Source organism: Anguilla rostrata, chromosome 6 (genome assembly GCF_018555375.3).
Source record: "Anguilla rostrata isolate EN2019 chromosome 6, ASM1855537v3, whole genome shotgun sequence".
NCBI classification, from domain to species: Eukaryota; Metazoa; Chordata; class Actinopteri; order Anguilliformes; family Anguillidae; genus Anguilla; species Anguilla rostrata.
The window spans coordinates 38,265,788-38,287,985 of record NC_057938.1 but is presented as its reverse complement, the minus strand read 5'-3'; the positions used below and the strand labels follow the sequence as shown (position 1 = coordinate 38,287,985).

Below are 22,198 nucleotides of genomic sequence, written 5' to 3'. Positions count from 1 at the left end.
TTTTATCATTGGTCGAAGTGAGAACCAACTCATTGAAAGAGAAGTTCTACAGTTTTGATATGCAACTGGTCTATACTCCCGGGTTTAGTGATATGAACCAAGGCGCAAACTGATATTGTTGCTTTAACCAGTGGAGGTCAGTAATACGCGTCCACGTTATAGGAAAATAGCACCAACAAGGAGAACTATCTTCGTTCGGAGTGCATTCCCAGAATGCAATTTTTCTAGCTAGCAACTCTACGCTATGTCCTGATTCACAGAACTACAATTCTGTGGTACGTATGCAGCTAGGTTTAGCTACAATGACAAGAGGCCGGTTTTTTGATTAGATAGTTTAGTCTACTAAAATAGATAGTAATTTGTGCTTTATTTGTAGCTGTATATTACTTGAAAAAACGGGGCCAGGATGGAGATTGGGACGGAGATAAGTAAGAAAATACGGGTAAGGAATTTCGTTCCATCAGCAAGATAGTTGTTGCAAGTAAAGATTAGCTAGCTACGATGCAAACCAGTAGGGCCTAAGTGTATTTATGCAAGTTTGAATGACTATCTAACATTAACGTTAGTTCTTAGTTACCTTGCGAAACAATTTGGTAAGAGAATAAAATTGTTGCTAGCTAGCAGCTTATGCAGTGGTACTGATTTTAGCAGTTCAATAGGGGTGTAATTTACCGGTATTAACAATCCATCTAGCGCTAACTGATATAACGCGAAGATAGCGAATACTGAGGTTCATTCTGAACATATTGGCTGGGGAAAGGAACGTGGCTTACATATTAGCTACTTCGCTAGACTAATTTACAATATCAACGTAGCTGTCTGGCTTTATTTTATTATTGTCAGAAAAGGATGAAAGTTATATTGCTCAAGTTATTCCGTTGGGCAGTGAGACATATTAGCTTGACCGGCGTGTTTACCGTCTTAAAAATATAACGTTACTGTCATTATGTTTAATCTTTCAGGCTGCAATTAAGGGTAAACTGCAAGAACTTGGTGCATACGTGGGTGAGTTGGAAATTGGTTTAAACTAAACTCCTAATTTAGCTAATCATAATTCAGCTAGAACTGTAGCTCCCAGTGGTGCTGCCTGAGATAAACTGCTATACACTGCATTTTGAGCCTGGATGTCTCACGTTAGCTAACAACTTTGTGACTTTGTTACCGGTGAAGACGAAGAATTGCCGGATTACATCATGGTTATGGTGGCAAATAAGAAGAATGCACAGCAAATGGCAGATGATCTTTCACTCTTTCTTGGCAACAACACTATCAAATTCACTATTTGGTACGTATGTCTGTTGCATGAGAGTATGTTTAGTTTATCCCCATGTGACTGACTCACCAAGGGCACCTAGTTCAATGTTATTTCATTACAGGTTGCATGGCGTTCTGGAGAAACTGAGATCAGTTGCTGTTGGTAAGTTTCTTCCTAAAGTATGTTCAGCGACTAAATGTTGGCGCAACAGTTTTTTTACAAAGAGCAGAAATTGTTATAGCTGAAAATTATGTGTATGTAACTATATTATAGCTTTTATTCTTTCTTTAAATGAAACAAATGTGATTGAACTCCATCTTTTAATTAAATGGGTCTAGTGCCATTTCACCTGGTCAAGAGTGTAATCCTATGGTACTATGATGTGTGTTTAGAGCCTGCTTCCTTAAGGCCACAGCAGCTGTACACTCATTCCAACGCTGAGGCAGGGAAGGGTCGTGCCCTGGGTGTGGAGGACAGGAGGAGGGACGACCTACGCGGCCTGACTGTGTCTAGCTCACGATCTGACAGGACAGAGGCCCGTGTCTCCACCAGCTCTGCCCACGACCACCACAGTTCTTCAGGAAGGTTTGTTTTTTTTCCTATTTGGTAGCGAAAAATGATAACAAACCAAAGCTGTACTACTTTGGGGTGTTGTATTTAAAGGATACCTTGAGGCATTGTGGTTTGCATGCAGAAGGAGGTGACCCACATTTTATGCATTTAGTAGATGCTCTTATCCAGAGTAAGCACCTCTCCATTCTTTTTACATCCATTGTTAATACAGCTGGATATGTACTGAAGCAAACTGGGTTGAGGACCTTGCTACACTGCTGCCTTTGTGTTTAATGTTGCTTAACGTCGCATTGTATGACTGTGCCTGTCTTATTTTAGCAGGGACTCTAAAGAGAGGAACGTCCCCAGACTGACGTCCGCAGTAAAGCCCCTGATGGAACCTGCGTCTGCCGAGGCCATCATCGACATCAAGCCCGAGCTGGACGACGACTTCATCGGCGAGGACCTGATTGAGGAGGGCCCGCCCTCAGGCGGAGCCCGTGGCAAGGCCAGGGTCTCCATCACATATAGCTCCAGCCGGCCCTCGGCAGCACTCTACAGGCCCCCGCAGGGTGGCCGGCAGTCCAGCGGCCCCTCGCGGGGCCCTGGCCAAGCCTCCGAGGGTCTGTACAGCTACAGGTCTTCCGAGGTCACCCAAGGGCAGAGCCGGTCCACTGGTGCCTACAGCAGGGGACAGCACGGCTACGCTCAGGATAGCCAGGGGTCCAGAGGCAGCATGGACAGAGCTTCCAGAGAGGTGAAACCGCAGCCTGCAACTTGGCTTTATTTACCATTAATCAGCAATCCGTCCAATGGCAATCTTCGATGTTAGAAAGACTGCCGTTGGCTTACGCTTTACCTGCGTTTCTATAGGAGGAGGGGTCCCGTAAACGCAAAGCCCCAGTGGCCAGCTCCATAGTCCGAGTCAACCGTGGCAGTGACGAGGGGCGGGACAGCGATGAGTTTGAAGAGGAGGAGGAGGAAGAAGAGGACGAAGGCTACTCGGCAAGAAGCGGGGTTCTCTCCAGGGTCTCCCTACCGTCAAAACCGGAGCGCAGGTTTGAATGCCCGCTATACCCAACAGCAGGTCTCCCTACCATAGAAAATGCTATCGATAATAAAGTGATTTTTCTCTTGCTTTCCTTCAGCCGTACATGTGTAGTGTCTACAGAAATGATGTGTAAGCCTCGATGTTTGTCTTTGTTTTCTTTCAGACCCTCCTTGCCCCCTGCAAAACAGGCAAACAAGAACCTGATATTAAAGGCCATCTCTGAGGCGCAAGAGTCCATCTCCAAGACGACAAGCTATACAACAGGTACCAAACACATGCACATGGGAGCCGATTTCTAGTGGGAGTTCCATTCATGACTTGGTTGGAAAATAAGAAACACAGCTGTCTTTAGGCGTCACAAAAAACTAAAGCATTTTTGTAAATGTATGCTTTGATTATCAGTGCATGTTGGCTTGTTTATATAAAGGCTGTTTGTACGTCTCTAGAGACAAAGAGGCTGTTGTCTGTTGATATGAGGACGTGCACATGGCCCCAGTGTGTTCATTTTATGTTGATCCCTGTCCCGCTGCTTTGACCCCCCCCCCCCCCAGTGCCTCAGAAGCAGACAGTCCCCGTGGCCCCTCGCACACGCTCAGCCGGCGAGGAGGAGATCGCAGCCATCCAGCTGGTCCAGGAGCACGTCCATACCATGACCCCCGCTGGACACCCTCACGTCCACACCCCTGCAGGGCCACAGCCAACCAGGCAGACAGGTCAGTCGCACGGCACTCATCACAGTTCTGATTGGTGGCACCCCAGTTCATTACAAAGACTTTCATGGGTATTATAATTGTTGGGGTCCTCCTGGGGTTGTCCCCGTCTTGGAGACAGCCTGCTTACTTGAGGCCCCTGGTGCTTCCTGAGGACTCTTACGATTATTCAAAAAGACATTACAAAATTGAACCAGTTGAAAAACATATGAATCCATGGCACCTAGTATTATTTCCTTCTGAGTGGTTCTTGTGCTTGTCCTCAGTTCAGAGCAGAGGCTTGGGATCCCGGCTTCAGTTGGACCTACCAGAAGACAGAGTGAGAGGACAACAAGGTGACCATGAGAAATTGACTGCAGTCTAGAAACCTGTGATGGGCCTGTTGGCTCTGATAGGAACAGCAAAGTCCTTGCCATTAGGTTGATAACTGCTGTGAAGCCCTTTTTCATTATTAACAAGGTTGCCTTTTTGTATGGACTGTGTGGCCTGTACTGTGTGCAGATGGGTAATGGGGTGTCTCTCTGCAGTTCTTATGGTAGGGGATGTGGGGGGACTGAACCCTAGCGACACACGCTCCTTCATCATGAGGAGGCTAGAGGTGGAGGAGGCGGGATCTGTCCGCGGGCGATTGGGCGGACTGATCCGGGAAGAAGCTCCGCCCACAGCAGCCCGCACAGTACAGGCAGGGTAAGTGCACCCTATAAATCAGAATTCTGCTATCCTCTATGTAGTGATGGTAACAACATTTTGCCCCACCTAAGATAGAGCAACTGAACGATTGATGGTTTCTTAGTTTGACTAGTGTCTCCATCTCCCAAAACCTAAATGAAATCACCCCAAAAGGGATAAAGTGATACTGCAGTGTACTGCATTGTGTTATTTTATATGTCAGCAGTCGGGATGGGGTAGAGACCCTGGGCAGCGCCAGCCCTAAGTTTATTGTGACCCTGGATGGGGTGCCCAGCCCCCTGGGGAACCTGGGCGAGGGAGACCCAGATGTCGAGGACAGTGCCAAAACGGTCAAGTGTTCCGTCCCAGCCAGCTACCTGGAGAGAAAACCAATGCCCAGCGTACACCAGAGACTACAGAAGGAACTCCAGTACTCTGACGGTAGGACTACACATTTGTATACTATTGCTAGTTACATTTTGATATTAATGGGTAGAAGCGGCAGGGCCTACCTTAACTAGCCAGTATAGGCAAACTGTTTTCAAGCAGTTTGCAAACAGCCCAACAGTTTGCAGCCCTCCCCCTGTCTGCAGTTAGTCTATCCAAATATCACATGGTTGCTTGTGTCACGGTTGACTGGCCAGGGGCAAAGTTAAACTTTGTTTTCAACTTCACTGTTCTGTCCCGTGGTAGCAGGTAGTGTCTAGATCAGATACAGTAGAACGTGGTCGCTTATCCGATAGGTTAGCCACGATAGAAGACCTAATTTGTTAGCCAAACTAAGGATAAATAGTTTGGACAGAAAGGTAGCCAAATAAAAGTTGGGGAAACTAGTAATGCTAGGTACTTAGCTAGCTACGTAGTATTGCTAGTTTCTCCATTTTCTATAGGTAGTTTCTCCATCTTTTATTTGGCTACTGTTCTGTTCAAATGATTTATCCTTAGTTTGGCAAACAAATTAGGTCAAACTTTACTAAATTTATTTATTCTATCATGGAGAACCTATCGGTTAGGACACCACAACCTGAAGTCTTCTGTACCCTATGCAGACAACCTTGGCAGCACTGTCTTGGTTGTGACTGGAATACTTTTGAGACAAACTTTTAAACAAAAGGTTGCTGTTGTACTCGTGCAAGGATATTGTCATGTTCATCGGTGAAGACCTGATCACGCAGAGATTTTAAAGAGAACAAAATGTGCTCAAATTCCTGGCACAAAATTTCCACGTAGCAAAGCAGCTTGGAGAAATCCGTGTGACAATAATAAATAATAATAAATACAGAACATGGAGTTGCTATTGAGTATACTAGTTTGCCAGTGGTTCTTTTCCTATAAATTCACATTTTGTCAGGAGTATATTGCCTACTTTAGTGGTTTGGTAACTTTACATGTGCGTTGTACCATAGAGGGACACAAATACATTATTTTGCTGGAAACGTACTGCTTGCATATTTTTTTGTCATCCCCAGAAAACAGGGAAAAATCCTGTAAAAGTTCAGTTTACTGTATTATCTTGAAAGTGCTGTAGTCGCATGAATAATTTCTTTACTGGAGTCCTGCGGAATGGTATGAAGCCGTGTTTGGTGTTTACAGACGGCACTGGTTTTGGCTTGCTAGATCTTTGTTGTGTGGCTCTCGTTCACTCTGCTAACCATTGGACACTTTGTTGTTTGCCTTTCACCATCGCTTCACTCTCCTGTAGATGAGGAGGAAGGCGATGGGGAAGAGGACGGAGGCGTCCCGGTGAAGAGGCAGAAGGTTCTGGAACGCTGCAAGTTCTGGCCTGTGTGCAAGAGTGGAGATGAGTGCCTGTACCACCACCCCACAGCACAGTGCAAGTGAGTTTGTTTTGTAACCTTTGTGTACATCTCATATGTGCAGCCAATATATCCCCAGGACTGGGCTTGAGAAGCACTGCTATAGCGAATGTATATTCTTCCCTCTCCATCTTCACAGGACCTTCCCTAATTGCAAGTTTGGGGAAAAATGCCTTTTTGTCCACCCGAACTGCAAGTACGATGCCAAGTGCACAAAGGCCGACTGCCCCTTCACCCACGTCAGCAGGAGAGGCCCTGCTCCCCCACCCAAAAAGGGTAATGCCCCCTTAAGTTTCTGTGCAGAATTCATTCTTTGTGATTTTTTATTTAGGTCTGCCCATGTCTGGCTTTGTGATGAATATGTATCATCCCTTCGTTTCCCACAGCGCCGGCCTCTTCCAGCAGTGCGTGCCGCTTCTTCCCCGACTGCAAGAAGGTTGACTGCCCATTTTATCACCCAAAAGTAAGCTGCGTTTCCCTTGTGGGGAAACAGAAACTGTTAGGACAGGAGCTGGTCTGGTGACAATATAGGCAGAGGACGGATCAGGGAGCGGGCACATTGCTAATGTGAAAGTGAGGCTTTGTGGACCACATGTGGGTGGTGCCACATTCAAAGTTGTCGTAGAAACCATTACATGGAGACCTAGGGCTCTATTTTACAGATTCAGGATTCAGTGTCATGGGGCACATAAGCGCAGTTAATGGCATGGCTTGTGGGCACCCTGGTTGTGGCTACTGAATGCTGGTATTTTTGTGACTAGAGACGAGGAGCGCACAGCTCAAAGTGTGCGGCGCAGGTTGAAATTGGGCTGGATTACGATGACTATGTCATCAGTGGGTGTGCTGCAACTGAATTCAAACATAGCCAATCAAATGACCTCTTTTCATTCGCTCTAAAAGCAGGGTGCAAAGCACCCTGACTTTCTGCCAATTTCCATGGTCTACTACTGCCATCCGCACATCAATTTTATAGTGCTATCCTTAAAATAACTATGTAATGTAAGTGCATACTGTCACTCTTATAATGCAGTTGTTTCAAAAGTCAAAGTCTAAAATCACAAGTTAAACTTGTACCAGGTGCTTAATCAGTTTAAATTGGCCTACGTAATAACATTGCATGCAACTGCTGTTCATTATTTTTTTTAAAAAGAAAAATCTAATGAGGATTCTTTTGTTTACATAATGTATCTTTTTCTAATACTATGTTTGTGTTACCAGCCTAATTAGTCATTTGTTAAGCCATTTATAAAGAAATCTTTTTATTTTTTAAAAATATTCATGCGTTGTTCTTGGTGCATCATGGTGCACCCATTCATTTTAATGTGAGTTTTTGTCTCTTAGCCCTGTAGGTTTGCAGGCCAGTGCAAGCGGGCAGGCTGCCCCTTTTACCACCCTGCAAACTCTGTGCCTCCCAGACATGCCCTCAAATGGACAAAAACCCAAAACAGGTACTCACCCACTCACTCTCAGACCAAGTCATCTTGGGATTTTCCCCTTCACGCAAGAAATAAATAAATGAGAAACCAAAAATGTCTCCATTGTATTGCGATTTGTTGTGAATTTTAAAGATTTTTAACGTTAACATTCACAGTTGTATTCATATTGAGGCATTTGGCAGATGCTCTTCACCAGAAGTTCCTTACTTCTTCAGAATGGGGACCTTATTGCTATGCCTGAATGCTTTATGTATATTGTCAATTAGCTGTTCATTTTTTACAAAATTATATTTATTTAATCTTTTGTAAATGAGCTCTTACTGTGAAATTAGTTTTTAACTATTTTCCTTATATCCCATAGTTAATCTACTGGGAATGTGGACATTGTTTCCGGAGCTGTGAAGAAATTGTGAACGTTGTCATGATTCTGTCAGTCCTTTGATTTGTTGATTAAGTTTTTTGAGACTTTGGTTGTTTTTTTATTTCTTTTAAATTGTGAACTTTTTTTTTTTTTTTAAGGATAGACAAAAAACATAAAACTTTTATAAATAGCTGTACATTCATGATAATGGCACGTATATTAAAACAATTTCAGACCGAGTGGTATTGATTCTTTTTTCATAAACAGAAATTGAAATCCTTGTTGCATTTCTCAAAACACAAACGCTCCTATTGCACTATACCCACTTATCATTCACATCACTTGTTAAAAAGGCAAGCTTATACTGATTTTGAACTATTAGACAGATTCACAGCAGACAATCTTAAGTCATGACATGGAAATGAAAGTAAATGAGAAGCATTTGTGAATCTGAACAACCCTAGTAAGTATATTTGTCAAGATGGCTGGCCAAGATCATTCTGTTACTGGACTTGAAACATAATTGTACTAAGTGAGCATTGCCCTTTTTAGTTTTACAGTTGTGTTGACACGTTTAATGTACTTTCATGCATGGCTCAAGGCAAAAAATACCTGAAAATGCTGAAATACTTTATTGTTGTAATGATGGCATACAATTAGCCAGTGGCACAGAAATACTGTTCATAGAGTTTGTTGCATCAATCAGTGGTCCACTTTACATTTGTTCGATACTATATCCGTTCAATACTAGTGAAAGTGAGAAGTAGCCTTTAAACATACAGCAGAAAGAATAATTCGTTTTTCATGGTTTGTCACTTATGTTTTATAACTATTTTATTAATTAATCTAAAAGTTTGAATCAAGGATCAAGAGTTTACAGAAAATGGTGAGATGCACCAAAGCATCCAGTGAGTGGCCAGAAAACCTTGTATGGTGTTTTGAGAGGTCAGAGGGAATGAGCAGACTCGTTCAAGCTAACATAAAATGGGCCATATGCTCAAATAACTGCTATTTACAACAATGGTGTGCAGTAGGGCATCTCAGAGCGCACAACACGAAGCGGATGGGCTTATAGAAGTTGAAGACCATGCTGGGTTCCATTCCTGCCAGCTAAGCACAGGAAGATGAGGCTACAGTGGGCACATTTTCACCAAAACTGGAGTAATGAAGATTGGAAAAACGTTGCCTGGTCTGACGAATCTCGAATTCTACAGCGACATGCAGACAGTAGGGTCAGAATTTGACATGAACATATGTATTCATGTTTTTTGACATACATTAGGCTTCTTAATACCAATTGAGCTCCCGTTGAATGCCGCATCATACCCAAGTATTGTTGCTGACCGTGTGCATCCATTTATGACCACAGTCTACCCTTTTTCAAAGGGATACTTCATGTAGATGCTCTATGTCACAAAGCTTGCATCATCCCAGGCTGGTTCCACTAAAATGACAGTGATTTCAGTTTACTCCAATGCCCTGCACAGTTCCCAGATCTCTATCCAATAGAGCACCTTTAGGATGAGGAGGAACGAGAATTTGCAGCATGAATGTTTGGCTGAAAATATGCAGGAACTGTGTAATGCTATTGAATCAACATTGACCAAAATCCTTAAGGAATGTTTCCAGCACCTTGTTGAATCCATGCCCCGAAGGTGTGCAGATGCTTCCATACACGTGTACTGCATGATACAATTAAGCAATTAACATCCAATCATACTCTGGCGTGTATAAAAATGCAGAGCAGGCCCAGTTCCCAGACCTCAATTTTGGATCAAGATGGCAAAAGGGAAAAGATCTAAGTGACTTTGAAAGAAGGTTCATTATTGGTCCATTATTCATTATAGAGCAACTATTCCTCAGGTGACTGAGAATATCTATGCAGGATGTGATCAGACTGTCAGTAAGAACAGCCCATCAACAACTACATAGAGAGGGATATTACAGTAGGCTAGCAGTGCATAAACCCCTAATTACAAAGCAATTAACTTTTCTTGGTTCAGTGGTGCAAAAACCATAGCTCTGGTCAACAAAGGTGTAGAAACAAGGGATATAGTCAGACGAGTCGTTCTTCACCATATTCTCGACAAGTGGGTGAGCATGTGTGGCGTTCACCTAGACAATTGTACAGGCCTGAATGCTTGAACCCTACAGTGGGGGGCCTGGTGGCTCTGTTATGCTGTGGGGGGCATTTTCCTGGCATGGTTTGGGTTCACGTGTCCCCTAAGAGGGAAGGGTCGCTGGAAATCAATACAAAGTCATTCTCAGTGATCACCTTTATCCTGTAATAAAACATTTATATCCTGATGGGAGTGGTCTCTTCAAGGATGACAATACCCCCATCCACAGGGCACGAGGGGTCACTGAATGATTTGATGAGTATGAAAATGATGTGAATCATATGTTATGGCAATCGCAGTGACCAGATCTCAAGCCAATTGAACACCTATGGGAGATTTTGAACCGACGTGTTAGAGAGCGCTCTCCATCACCATCATCAAAACACCAAATGAGGGTATATCTTTTAGAAGAATGCCGTTCCATCTCTCCAGTATAGTTCCAGAGACTTGTAGAATCTATGCCAATGCACAATGTTCTGGCGGCTTGTGGTGGCCCAACACCTTACGAAGACACAGTTGTTGCAGTTGTCAGGGTCTATGCATTACACACCCTCCAAAATATTCAAACTGAAGTTACACAGCCTATATAACCTTAGCTCAACTGAACAAATGCCAAGTGTTGCATTGTGAATAAATCCAACTGTCTAGCATGTCTAATGAACAAAGAGACTGCTTTATCAGATATTTAAGCCTGAGGAAATAGTCTAACCATTGTCTTCGACGTCTGAGGTATTCCAGCTAATTTTGTCTTGAAGTGTACAATCTAAATATAAAATAGAACACTTCAGTACATAACCAGGCCTTTACTTTCTACACACATTTGCAGGCCTATAATGCCCCTCAACACTGAAATGAGAAGCAATTTTCATTAGATAGGACCACAAATATCACCACACTTTACAACATTAGTCAACTACATGTAACTATATTTTCACTTCTTAATACTACAGCCTCATCTATACATGGCAAAGTGGTAAATTCAAAAATTATTCGGCGGTGAGGGTGAGATTAGCAGTTTTTTTGATGTATATTTGTTTACTGTAGCCTACCACTAGAGGCCTTCTTCTTTAAACCCTTAAAGAAACATACTCTGTTTTCGCCGGGCGCAGTGGCGTGTGCCTGTAGTCCAAGCTACTGGGAGGCTGAGGCTGGCGAATCGCTTGAGTGCAGGGGTTCTGTGCTTCAGTGCGCTATGTCGATCGGGTGTCCGCACTAAGTTCGGTATCGATATGCTGCTCCTGGGGGAGCCTGGGATCACCAGGTCGTCTAAGGAGGGGTGAACCGGCCCAGGTCGGGAACGGAGCAGGTCAAAGCCCCCGTGCCGCTCAGTAGTGGGATCGCGCCTGTGAATAGACGCTGCTGTGCAGCCTGTGTGATATAGCGGGACCCAGTCTTTTCTAACCCATTTAATTAGAAGATTTTTTTTAAAGATAGGCCTATCTATATTATCCCCTGTTTTAATTCAAACTGAAATGCATCATCATCTAGCTGGACAGATAAATAAATCTAACCAGACAGCTGTAGGCCTACGCTAATTGAATCAGTGCATTATTGTCACGTACAGCAACAAAGCTGTTCTTTTGCCCAGGTTTTAATTATCGCCCTCTGCAGCAAACTAAGCCAAATGGGCTATTATTTTGTAAATGCACTGATCGAAGGATCCAAAAATCGAAGGTGTTCCTGCTGAAAGGGAAGTATGAAAATTAATTTCGAGTTAAAACAATGCCTGCCCTGGAAAGAAGTTTAGAAAATATTATGATTGTTTGCCTTATCATAACTACATATTAAACCTGACGCACTTGCTCTAGGAATATGACAATAAAACAATTTTAGAGCGTTGTTGCGAATTTATATTATTGCAGCCGACATCTAAACGTAACTTGAAAGGATAGTGCTCTAATTTATCGTGTGCAGTCGCTTTATAAATCTTTTAATGATCTATATGTAAATTAGAATCGGCTACGTAGTGTTCCTCGCTATATATTGAGCAGACCCATCAAAATTAGGTTGCCATAGTGTCTGGCATCTGGAGCATTGGGCCTCATTCAGGAAAAAGGGTTACAATCAGATTTCACTGTAAGCTGTGAAGAACGTTTCCACGAACATTTAGGCATCTATCTTTTTCTGAATTTGTTTATTGATGTTCAAAATCGTGTGTCTGAAACATGCGTAAAGGCATATGAAGAATTATTAGAATGCTTTATTATTTCAGCAAAGTAAATTTACAGATCAGTAAACAACAAAATGTTTGTCAATACAATAATAGGCCTAAATGGGCTATTAAATAACAAACTCGAATTTTCTCTTTATAGTGTTAAAATTTCAGTTTACAATAATGTAACACGGTAATTTTTGTTGGTGTTTAGATATCTTGTTTCCTATTTGTATCTTACCACAAGAGGGAACTGTATGCACAGAAATTCTGAGTGGTGCCTTCTTGACGTCACGCCCCTCCCGTCTCGAAAATCTGTAGAATCCTCCCTGGTTTTCGCCGGGCGCAGTGGCGTGTGCCTATAATCCAAGCTACTGGGAGGCTGAGGCTGGCGGATCGCTTGAGTGCAGGGGTTCTGTGCTTCAGTGCGCTATGTCGATCGGGTGTCCGCACTAAGTTCGGTATCGATATGGTGCTCCTGGGGGAGCCTGGGATCACCAGGTCGTCTAAGGAGGGGTGAACCGGCCCAGGCCGGAAACGGAGCAGGTCAAAGCCCCCGTGCCGCTCAGTAGTGGGATCGCGCCTGTGAATAGACGCTGCTGTGCAGCCTGTGTGATACAGCGGGACCCAGTCTTTTCTAACCCATTTATTTAGAAGATTTTTTTTAAAGATAGGGCTATCTATATTATCCCCTGTTTTAATTCAAACTGAAATGCATCATCATCTAGCTGGAAAGATAAATAAATCTAACCAGACATCTGTAGGCCTACGCTAATTGAATCAGTGCATTATTGTCACGTACAGCAACAAAGCTGTTCTTTTGCCCAGGTTTTAATTATCGCCCTCTGCAGCAAACTAAGCCAAATAGGCTATTATTTTGTAAATGCACTGCTCGAAGGATCCAAAAATCGAAGGTGTTCCTGCTGAAAGGGAAGTATGAAAATTAATTTCGAGTTAAAACAATGCCTGCCCTGGAAAGAAGTTTAGAAAATATTATGATTGTTTGCCTTATCATAACTACATATTAAACCTGACGCACTTGCTCGAGGAATATGACAATAAAACAATTTTAGAGCGTTGTTGCGAATTTATATTATTGCAGCTGACATCTAAACGTAACTTGAAAGGATAGTGCTCTAATTTATCGTGTGCAGTCGCTTTATAAATCTTTTAATGATCTATATGTAAATTAGAATCGGCTACGTAGTGTTCCTCGCTATATATTGAGCAGACCCATCAAAATTAGGTTGCCATAGTGTCTGGCATCTGGAGCATTGGGCCTCATTCAGGAAAAAGGGTTACAATCAGATTTTATTGTAAGCTGTGAAGAACGTTTCCACGAACATTTAGGCATCTATCTTTTTTTCTGAATTTGTTTATTGATATTCAAAATCGTGTGTCTGAAACATGCGTAAAGGCATATGAAGAATTATTAGAATGCTTTATTCTTTCAGCAAAGTAAATTTACAGATCAATAAACAACAAAATGTTTATCAATACAATTATATGCCTAAGTGGGCTATTAAATAACAAACTCGAATTTTCTATTTATAATTTTAAAATTTCGGTTTACAATAATGTAACACGGTAATTTTTGAATTTTCGTTGATGTTTAGATATCTTGTTTCCTATTTGTATCTTACCACAAGAGGGAACTGTATGCACAGAAATTCTGAGTGGTGCCTTCTTGACGTCACGCCCCTCCCGTCTCGAAAATCTGTAGAATCCGCCCTGGTTTTCGCCGGGCGCAGTGGCGTGTGCCTATAATCCAAGCTACTGGGAGGCTGAGGCTGGCGGATCGCTTGAGTGCAGGGGTTCTGTGCTTCAGTGCGCTATGTCGATCGGGTGTCCGCACTAAGTTCGGTATCGATATGGTGCTCCTGGGGGAGCCTGGGATCACCAGGTCGTCTAAGGAGGGGTGAACCGGCCCAGGTCGGAAACGGAGCAGGTCAAAGCCCCCGTGCCGCTCAGTAGTGGGATCGCGCCTGTGAATAGACGCTGCAGTACAGCCTGTGTGATACAGCGGGACCCAGTCTTTTATCACTGTTGATTTTTTTTTAAATTGTTTAAAAAAGTTTTTTTACAAGATAATACACTATTTCAGACATTTCTTCGTTTTAAACACGAAATTATCATAATCTAGCAGGTCAGATAAAGTAAATAAAACAAACAACACAAAACATATGGAATGCAACACTATAAGTAAATAAATCCAACCAACTAGAGAGCTGTTACAATGAATGCAGAAAACACCCTGTTCTTGCCTTACACATTGAAACTCAAAGCTTGTGTTACAGCCAGCAAAGTCATGTTTTGTGATAATAGAAGTCTCAGTATCGCCCCCTCCAGGAAGCTCTTGGCCAAATATTATTTTGTACATGCAGTACACAAAGAATCCGGTAATCGCCGCTGTTTCCACTAAAAGGGAAACAGCCAGAGACCCTGTTGACACGGAGCTTTTTCAAAACGTTTTGATAGCATTCTAGAATGTGTTGGCAATACAACGGTTGTAGCCTGTGCGTACACACACATCAGTAGGAACCGTTCGCTAGCTGCGGTCTAATCCTGGTTTTCACTAGGTCCCAGGTTCGTACATTGATATTTTGGAGGAGATTGTCAGCCGTAGCAGAAATTGCGTTGTCAATGAGCACCGATTATGTGTCAGGCTTCAATGGCTGCTCTTGATGTTAAAGGGTAGGGCCAGTTCAGTGGGTCAAGCGGTGAAGCCAAGGAATTAAAGGGAAGCAGCCTGTACTGTGCATACTTGATGGCGAAAGAGCGCACTGCCCATTGAATTCAATGTAGAAAACCAAGGTGATTTAACAACCAAAGAAAACCTCAACGGTCAATTTTTTCTGATCATAACATACAAGATCCATCAGTCAGGTGTCTTGTATCATTAATTGCATTCTGAAAAATGATATGCAAGACTGTGCAGTTGTGTGCCATTTGCCCAATGCTCAGTGGATCCTGTTAATTACCACTTCCAGCTACATTTCCTTTTTAATAGTATAGTTGGCCCAGACATACGGTATAACATAGGAATATCTCGGCGATACCTTTCCTCATTTTATTTTGAGCAGATCCATTGAAAGATTGATTGCCACAATGATTAGAGAATTTAGTCTTGTTTACCAGAATATACAAGACTTGTAGCAGTTGATGAACAGGAGCCTGAAGATATGTTCAGTTAAACCATCCAAGTAGCTAGCACTTATTCATTTTACAGCAAATTAGGCAGAGCACTGCTCATTTTAGAGCAGCATGGTGTCTATTTGGCCAATTTTCTGTAACTAACTGTTTTCAGCTAACATTAACTTACCTGAGCTAGTTCCAGTATATGTGATAATGATTTAAACCAGATGAATCTTATAAGGCATATTTTGTTTTCGGAGATAATTACAATAAAATAGTTTACAATTCCTGGAACATGAGTGTCAGGTATAGGCTAATGGGGCTAATGATGTCAGACCCATGTGGCTGACCCCCACTAAAAAAAGCAGACAATGCTCGATACTTTTGGCCAACACCCAGTGAAGCTGCTTGAACCCGTTCTTAAAAATTCTAAAACTTTAATATTCTATACAAACATAACTTAGCCCATCAAACATTAGACAATATAATGGACAATGCTAGAGTCTGTAATGGAAAGATAATAAATTGACACTCCCATGCATTCTTTTAAGCATTGGCTGTCCCTACAGCTTTAGTTTTAAGAAATGGGAAGGAATTACTGCTTGCAGCCATATTCTTTTGTTTCTATTACGATATGCATTGCATAGGAGGAAAGGTTACACTTTCATCACCACTTGAATCGTACCTTCTTCACACACTCAGCAAACCAAAGATGGAGGATTCCAGCTTCATACTAGGCAAGGCAGAGATGCGTGGTCCACCAGACTTATGCAATCACTGGTACAGTTTGCAGTGGGGAAGTGCTGATCTGCTCATATCATCTCCCCAGAATCAAGAAAGTGCCCCGTCTTGCTGATATCCTGCTCCATGTCCACCAGGAAATATAGACTTTACTGATTGGTCAGTTTTCTTGTCAGTACCTACCATTAAAATGGCAGTTTTCCCTAAATTAAAATATGCTGACCATAATTGGCAGCTAGTTGCCACCATATGTTGGATTAAGAAACCAACAGTAACATTTTCCCAAGATATTGTGCAACTGTTAAGCATAAACAAATACCTTTCACAAAACCCTTTTTATTCAAATTCCAGATAAAAAAGCTTTTATGTATTATGAACATGAAAGCTGAGCAAGCTTTAAAGAAAACCAAACCACTATGACATCTAGTAAAAATTGTCAAAATAAATGAAGTTTAACGGTTCACTACAGCATGTTTAAAACACAAATGATTAAAGAACACACAGCTGACAGAGCTGTAGCTGGAAGGTGTGTATTGAGGGGACTAATTGAAAACAATTGGCAAAGAAACATCTTAATGAACATAAATCACTTCAGGCCTACCATATATTAATATCCCCATGATTTGTTAAAATATATTCAAATGAAATAAGTCCTCCAAAAGTCCTCTTCATGAGAATGTTCATAATTCAAACTCAGTACTATTAAACTTTACCCCCCCCCCCCCCCCCAAAAAAAATAATAATAATAATAATTTGAACACCGCTTTCTAGAGCTTGACTGCCATGAAATGCACAGTCCTGGGTTTGATTCAGGCTAGATCCCAGTTTGAACACAGCAGAACAAAAGACCAAATGTACCAATACTGAGGGGGCAAAGTATGTGCACAGCTCTTTTTTAACCGATATATATATAAGGTCTTATATTAACACAGCTAAAATAACAAAAGGCTGCATTTTACACAAAAATGTAATCTATAGATTTACACATTTCTTATACAATTCTAAAGAGAATCTTACAGACCCATTTGTAAATCTCATAGTTCTTTGATTTGAATGACAACATTCCAAGTTTTATTACAGGTTTTCAGGTATTTTATGAAACACTTTAAAGAAGGAATGGAACTGAAAAGTCAACAGAATGATGGAGGAAGAAGCATAACTGCTTTCTTATACAGCGTTGGGGGGGGGGGGTGGGGGGCGGAAATCATCTCCATTATAAAGTCTATTTACAAAAACAAAATTCACCATTAAACTAAACAGACACCAATCATTTGTGAGACTGACTGAAGAGAGGGGGTGGGAGGGAAAAAAAAGTATTTCAGTGGTAAAAGTGTAACCTTCCTCAGAAAAACTACATTACGTCGTTCAAACATCCACAAAAAAAAAACCTGAACCAGTCCCCTTTTGACCCGTCAACTGAATGTGGTGGTGGTGGAACAGGAACCGGGTGGTAAGCCCCTGACATGTTCCCTGGCTGAAGCCAGCAGTCTTACTCAATGAGCTTCTTTGCTTTGAAGAAGCGGCGCAGGTAGAAGACCTGCCAGGTGGCCAGTCCAATCAGACAGCACATGGAGAAGATGCTGAAGTACAGGACACGAGTGTTTGTGGACTCTGGAGTGGGGATGGAGAGGACAGAGCATAAGGCAGATGTGCAAACTGGATCACAACAAAGTTTTATAGCATTTTCATGGAACAACCTGTTCACCCAATCAGTGCGTCACTAGGATCTCAATTATGTATTGTGGACGAGACCCATCCATTCCAAGGCACAGTTAAACAAAACTCCGTATCTTTGTATTTTTTAGGTAATAAATATTTAGAGGGTGGATATTTGTATTTTACTCTTCTTTTTCTCCCCAAAGTGGAGCCATTAAATATGCCTCAAGTCACCACTGTGCCACCAACACCCCCATGAGAAACACAGAAGCTGAAGCATGAGTACTACTCTGATGAATTAATCTTCAAGCCAGTGGCAATTTACCACCATACACACAACACAGTACTACAGGAGAGCGCCAACACTAAAATGTGCATGTATGGGGTAGGGAGAAATTGTCTCTCAATTTCATTTTATCATAAAATCAGTTTGGGTGTAAGGTTGTGGTCAGTTTATTTCAATTGAGTCAATTCAGCTGAAATTAAACGCACTCATTTCTATTTCGTGAATTGAAATGGAATTGACCCCTACACCTTGGTCAGGTGTCTTTTCAGCTTCAATTACTATCAAAGCATATTACCTACTGATAATATTGCAAAATACAGGTAGAATTCACCGCTCAAGACACGAAAGCAGCATTTTGTTTCTGTTCAATCACATAATATATCCATTCTATGCATTCCATTTCATTCTGACAGGAGGGCTCAGAATCAAACAACAAAATGTGTCTGAACTCCATGTCCCAAGTATCTCTGCAGCCTTACCATTCGTGTCCCTCATCTCCTCTTCACGCTTCTTCATGTAGGCGAAATCGTTGACAATGGACTCGGAAAGGTCTTCAAGCCTCCGCAGCTCCACCTCCAGGGGCTTCAGCTTCTCAACCTTGGCAATCTGGGTGTAAAGAGGCAGGCATCACTGAAGGGCGCTATATCTGCAGACAGAAGTGCCGCAAGTCGTGATAAAGGGAGTCTGTGGGGCTTCATGAACCCCAAAATGGATGGACATATTGTCAGTTTTTAATGACTCACTGACTTGCACCAATCATATTGATTTGATGTTGACAGCAGTGTCTCTTGATAAGTTGTTGCAAGCTGGCCACTGAAAGCTCAGTTAAATTTTGTTCAGGGAATTCATGAAGCCTGAAATTCACAAAGCCATAAAATACAAGGAATCAAGAGCAGAAAGCATCTAAAGAAGGGCTACTGGCCTTCAAGCCTCCTCCCCTCCAGCAGGTGGCACTCTTGGTCACAGATCGAGTCTCAGCCCAGAGTTTTTTGGCAGCAAGCTGTCACACTTTGAAATGTCTGGTATGCAGACGGCACCACCCAAAGGGATGGTTCTCGCAGCATTTACCCCCAAATTCTTGTGTAAAATACAGGAGAAAAACTCAAACCCATCAAGAGAATAATGGAAGGAAGCACTAAAACAATGAAGAGTTTAAGCAAATTTCCCAGTTCCCTGAACACACATGCACAGACATAGCCCCCCCCCCCCCCAACTACTCACTCACAAACTACCCTGGTGCTGAGGGTAGCTGATACCCAAGTGAAGTTACTCAAAACTATTAAATCACCCCTTTCCCACAGCCTTCAACAGAGACAAGATACCAAAACCAATCAATAAACTTTGATCAACTGAAACAAAACTCAGCAAATTAAACTGAAAGCTAACCTGACCACTGATCTGGATTTGTGATTTTAGTCTGACACTGGTGGGAATTTCTCTAAGCATAAAAGGATGTGCTATCCCTGCAAGGCAGTATCACCCTAGAATGAGCACACCTCCTCAATAGTAAATCCAGAAAAATGAACACTAAAAGCATGTATAACTATGAGTTTTCATTCTAGATTAGATGTTCAATTTTGACTCTGACAATGATTAAATGAAATAATTATACTGGACATTAAGCAAAAAATAGCAAGTGTACTAGCCTATAGTAAATGCTATTTTTGAAGAGCTCTTCCTGTGGAGGAAGGGGAGCCCCTGAGGCACAGTCACAGGGTGCAGCCCAGCTTTAATGGTGTTGGGAAATATCTGCCTGGGTTGGCCTTGTTGAATGTCCCCCTTCTGAAAGGGAGAACTAAATGCAAACCAGGCCCAGGTGGACTCCCTTCATCCCCTCTCCCCTCACTCACCTCCTCATAGTTCTTAGCCTCCACACCGTGCTTCATGTCCAAATTGACCAGCTGGTCGGGAACCCGTCCAGTTCCTGGAACAAGTATGAGCAGATTTACTGTTAGGGTGCCGAATGTTTCGGGAAACGGACTCAACCCTTCCATAACACAACATCCTCCCCAACCCCGTTCCTGGGTCCTGCTTTTTTTATTATTTTTGCACACCAGTAAGTAATAATTATGACATATTGACTGACAGACAGAAACTGTTCATTATGAGTTTTCAGGTTTTTCACAGTGCAATACGAGTCATCATGAATGAAGATGGTTGGTATACTGCCCTACACTGCCTGTATGCTATGGCCACCTGTTTATACAGCAATTACAAATAAATGGACTGCATTTATATATACAATATATAAATATAAATACAATATAAATACAATATGAACAACATCAATAATCAACCCCATTACCTGCCCTCTAAAAGTAAATTTACATGTGAGGTCATATAGCCTACCCATTGGAAACTTGCTCTCAAAGCAGACTTCAAACATGTCATAATCCTCTGTGGTGAAGGCAAACTTCCCCTTCGAAGCATCTTCTTTTGAGTACAAGATGTGGCCAGAGGAGTCTGTAATCTGTCAGATAGATTCAGAATAATGTTCCCAATAAACACAAACAAGAACGTCTCACAGTGTTGCAAAGTAAATACCTTGCACAGATAGAAAAATACACTGATATCAAGCTCAGACAAGCACAAGTGTTCTATTTGAATACAAACAGGGACTTTTAAGCAGTGCAATGGAAATTTAAAATGTCAAACAAATAGCACCCTCGCAAGTCAATAACTGTTTGTAAACTGAAAATACTTTGTAATTTACTAAAACATTTAAGAACGTGTGCGTTATTTCCATTCAATATACTGCACAATAGTGCACACATCCAAGCTTTCACATGTACATTTTGCGTAAATGAATAACGTATACAAGCATATGGTAAAATTACCCAGAACATACGCAACTACAGCTCACCATATATCATCATATGTCGGTGCGCTCGCAGGTGACGAGTGCAAGTTACAAAGCTAGCCAATGTTAGTCGAAGCAAACCTGCAAAAAAACGCTGGACTGGAGCACACAGCAGACTGCGAAGAATGTAAAATAAATCAAATTACAATGAAAACAAGTTTTTGAATGGAAGCCGTGAAAACAAGGTCGTAATTATTAGAGTAAATAGTTAGCACTACTGCTGTCAACCGAGGAACCTCCGGCCTTGGAGATTGTTAAGAATGACGTGTTCATTTTTTGAGTCAATGGGTTTCAGCTCATATCGCAGTAAAATCGCTGTTGTGCTTTGGATAGCTATTGAGTATTAAGAACTTCCGCAAAAAATACACGCATTACGTACATTGCAAAGAGATACAGTTAGCGCTAGCTAAATAACGTTAATCACCTGGAAACCAACCAGAAATTTGGCAATTACTCAAGCCAATTGTCGGGAAATTAAACAACACACAGGTTGCTTACGGGGCCTAACGTAGTAGTCTCAAATTTCAGTAACGTTAGCTAACGTTAATACATTGCGATGATCCTAGTGCATTACGGTGTACACAAAAACAATAATACAAGGCAGTTAGCTAGCTGTGTTGTACGAAATATTTTTTGCAGCAGCTCTCTTGTTGGCCTAATTTAAATCTTCTCGTACATCCTCGGCATTTCCTTAGCTAACGTCCCGCTGGAGTCACCTTAAGATTGGTCTTCGTATTAGGCTGCTCGCCGACTTCGTATTCCCCAGTGACAAGGACGTCTTTGTGGATCTCTTCCCGCAAACATTTTCGGGAATTAACGGGTAAATAAAAAGAAATTGAACCTGCCGATTCAAATAAAAATGATAGAAAAAGTAACACTACCGCACAAAACCGATACATGGTTGGCATGCCTGGGCTGAACACAACGTTCAGGGCAGCGTAATGCTAAAGTGACGCCAGCCTTCACGAACAACACTCAAATTCAATAGCACTCCCTGTGGCGTGGAGGTGAATACTGTGATTCAGAAGTCACAGCGTAAAGGGTCTGCGAATCCATTCTAATGTCTTATACATTGATTAGCTTGAAATGATATCAAATAATGATTCACTCATATTCCACGTAGCTACTAGGCTCTAGCTGCCTCATGAGAAAGTTGTTCTGGGACTTAATGTGGCAAGTGGGTCACCACAGGAAAACTCAACAAACACTAAACATCTTCTGATGAGATAAACTTGTATTATTTTATATCATTACTCTGCGTTGCTTTTTCTTATCGGTTTATGGGCTGCAATATGTCTACATAAATGTTTGGTAAATTCATGCACACACTCTAATAATGTATAGGTTGAATTTAATTCCAAGTTACACGAAGATAACATAATTATACAGCATTTTAT

At 41.9% G+C, this 22,198-nt stretch overlaps 2 protein-coding genes across 6 annotated transcripts; one reads left to right on the top strand and one right to left on the bottom strand.

Annotated features, from left to right (window-relative positions):
- The first annotated feature begins 210 nt into the window (after positions 1–210).
- On the top strand, positions 211–8,090 carry LOC135257095 (zinc finger CCCH domain-containing protein 14-like). Of its 5 annotated transcripts, XM_064339521.1 has the most exons (18): positions 232–275; positions 377–442; positions 963–1,005; positions 1,171–1,285; positions 1,377–1,417; positions 1,648–1,840; positions 2,147–2,564; positions 2,681–2,865; positions 3,022–3,122; positions 3,410–3,571; positions 3,835–3,903; positions 4,096–4,255; positions 4,461–4,678; positions 5,940–6,075; positions 6,194–6,330; positions 6,441–6,517; positions 7,396–7,502; positions 7,852–8,090. In XM_064339521.1, the coding sequence occupies exons 2-18, from the start codon at positions 407–409 to the stop codon at positions 7,853–7,855; spliced, it is 2,202 nt and encodes a 733-aa protein (XP_064195591.1). In that variant the 5' UTR covers positions 232–275; positions 377–406; the 3' UTR covers positions 7,856–8,090. The 5 variants fall into 5 exon arrangements, with proteins under 5 accessions (XP_064195594.1, XP_064195593.1, XP_064195592.1 ...); XM_064339524.1 differs by having other exon boundaries at positions 211–442; positions 2,150–2,564; positions 4,464–4,678; XM_064339523.1 differs by having other exon boundaries at positions 212–442; positions 2,150–2,564.
- An 8,225-nt stretch (positions 8,091–16,315) lies between these two features.
- On the bottom strand, positions 16,316–21,758 carry LOC135257094 (transmembrane emp24 domain-containing protein 10-like). The gene is made up of 5 exons (XM_064339519.1): positions 21,518–21,758; positions 20,291–20,411; positions 19,792–19,865; positions 18,421–18,547; positions 16,316–17,610 (listed from the first exon to the last, which is right to left on the bottom strand). The coding sequence occupies exons 1-5, from the start codon at positions 21,707–21,709 to the stop codon at positions 17,489–17,491; spliced, it is 636 nt and encodes a 211-aa protein (XP_064195589.1). The 5' UTR covers positions 21,710–21,758; the 3' UTR covers positions 16,316–17,488.
- Positions 21,759–22,198: the final 440 nt, after the last annotated feature.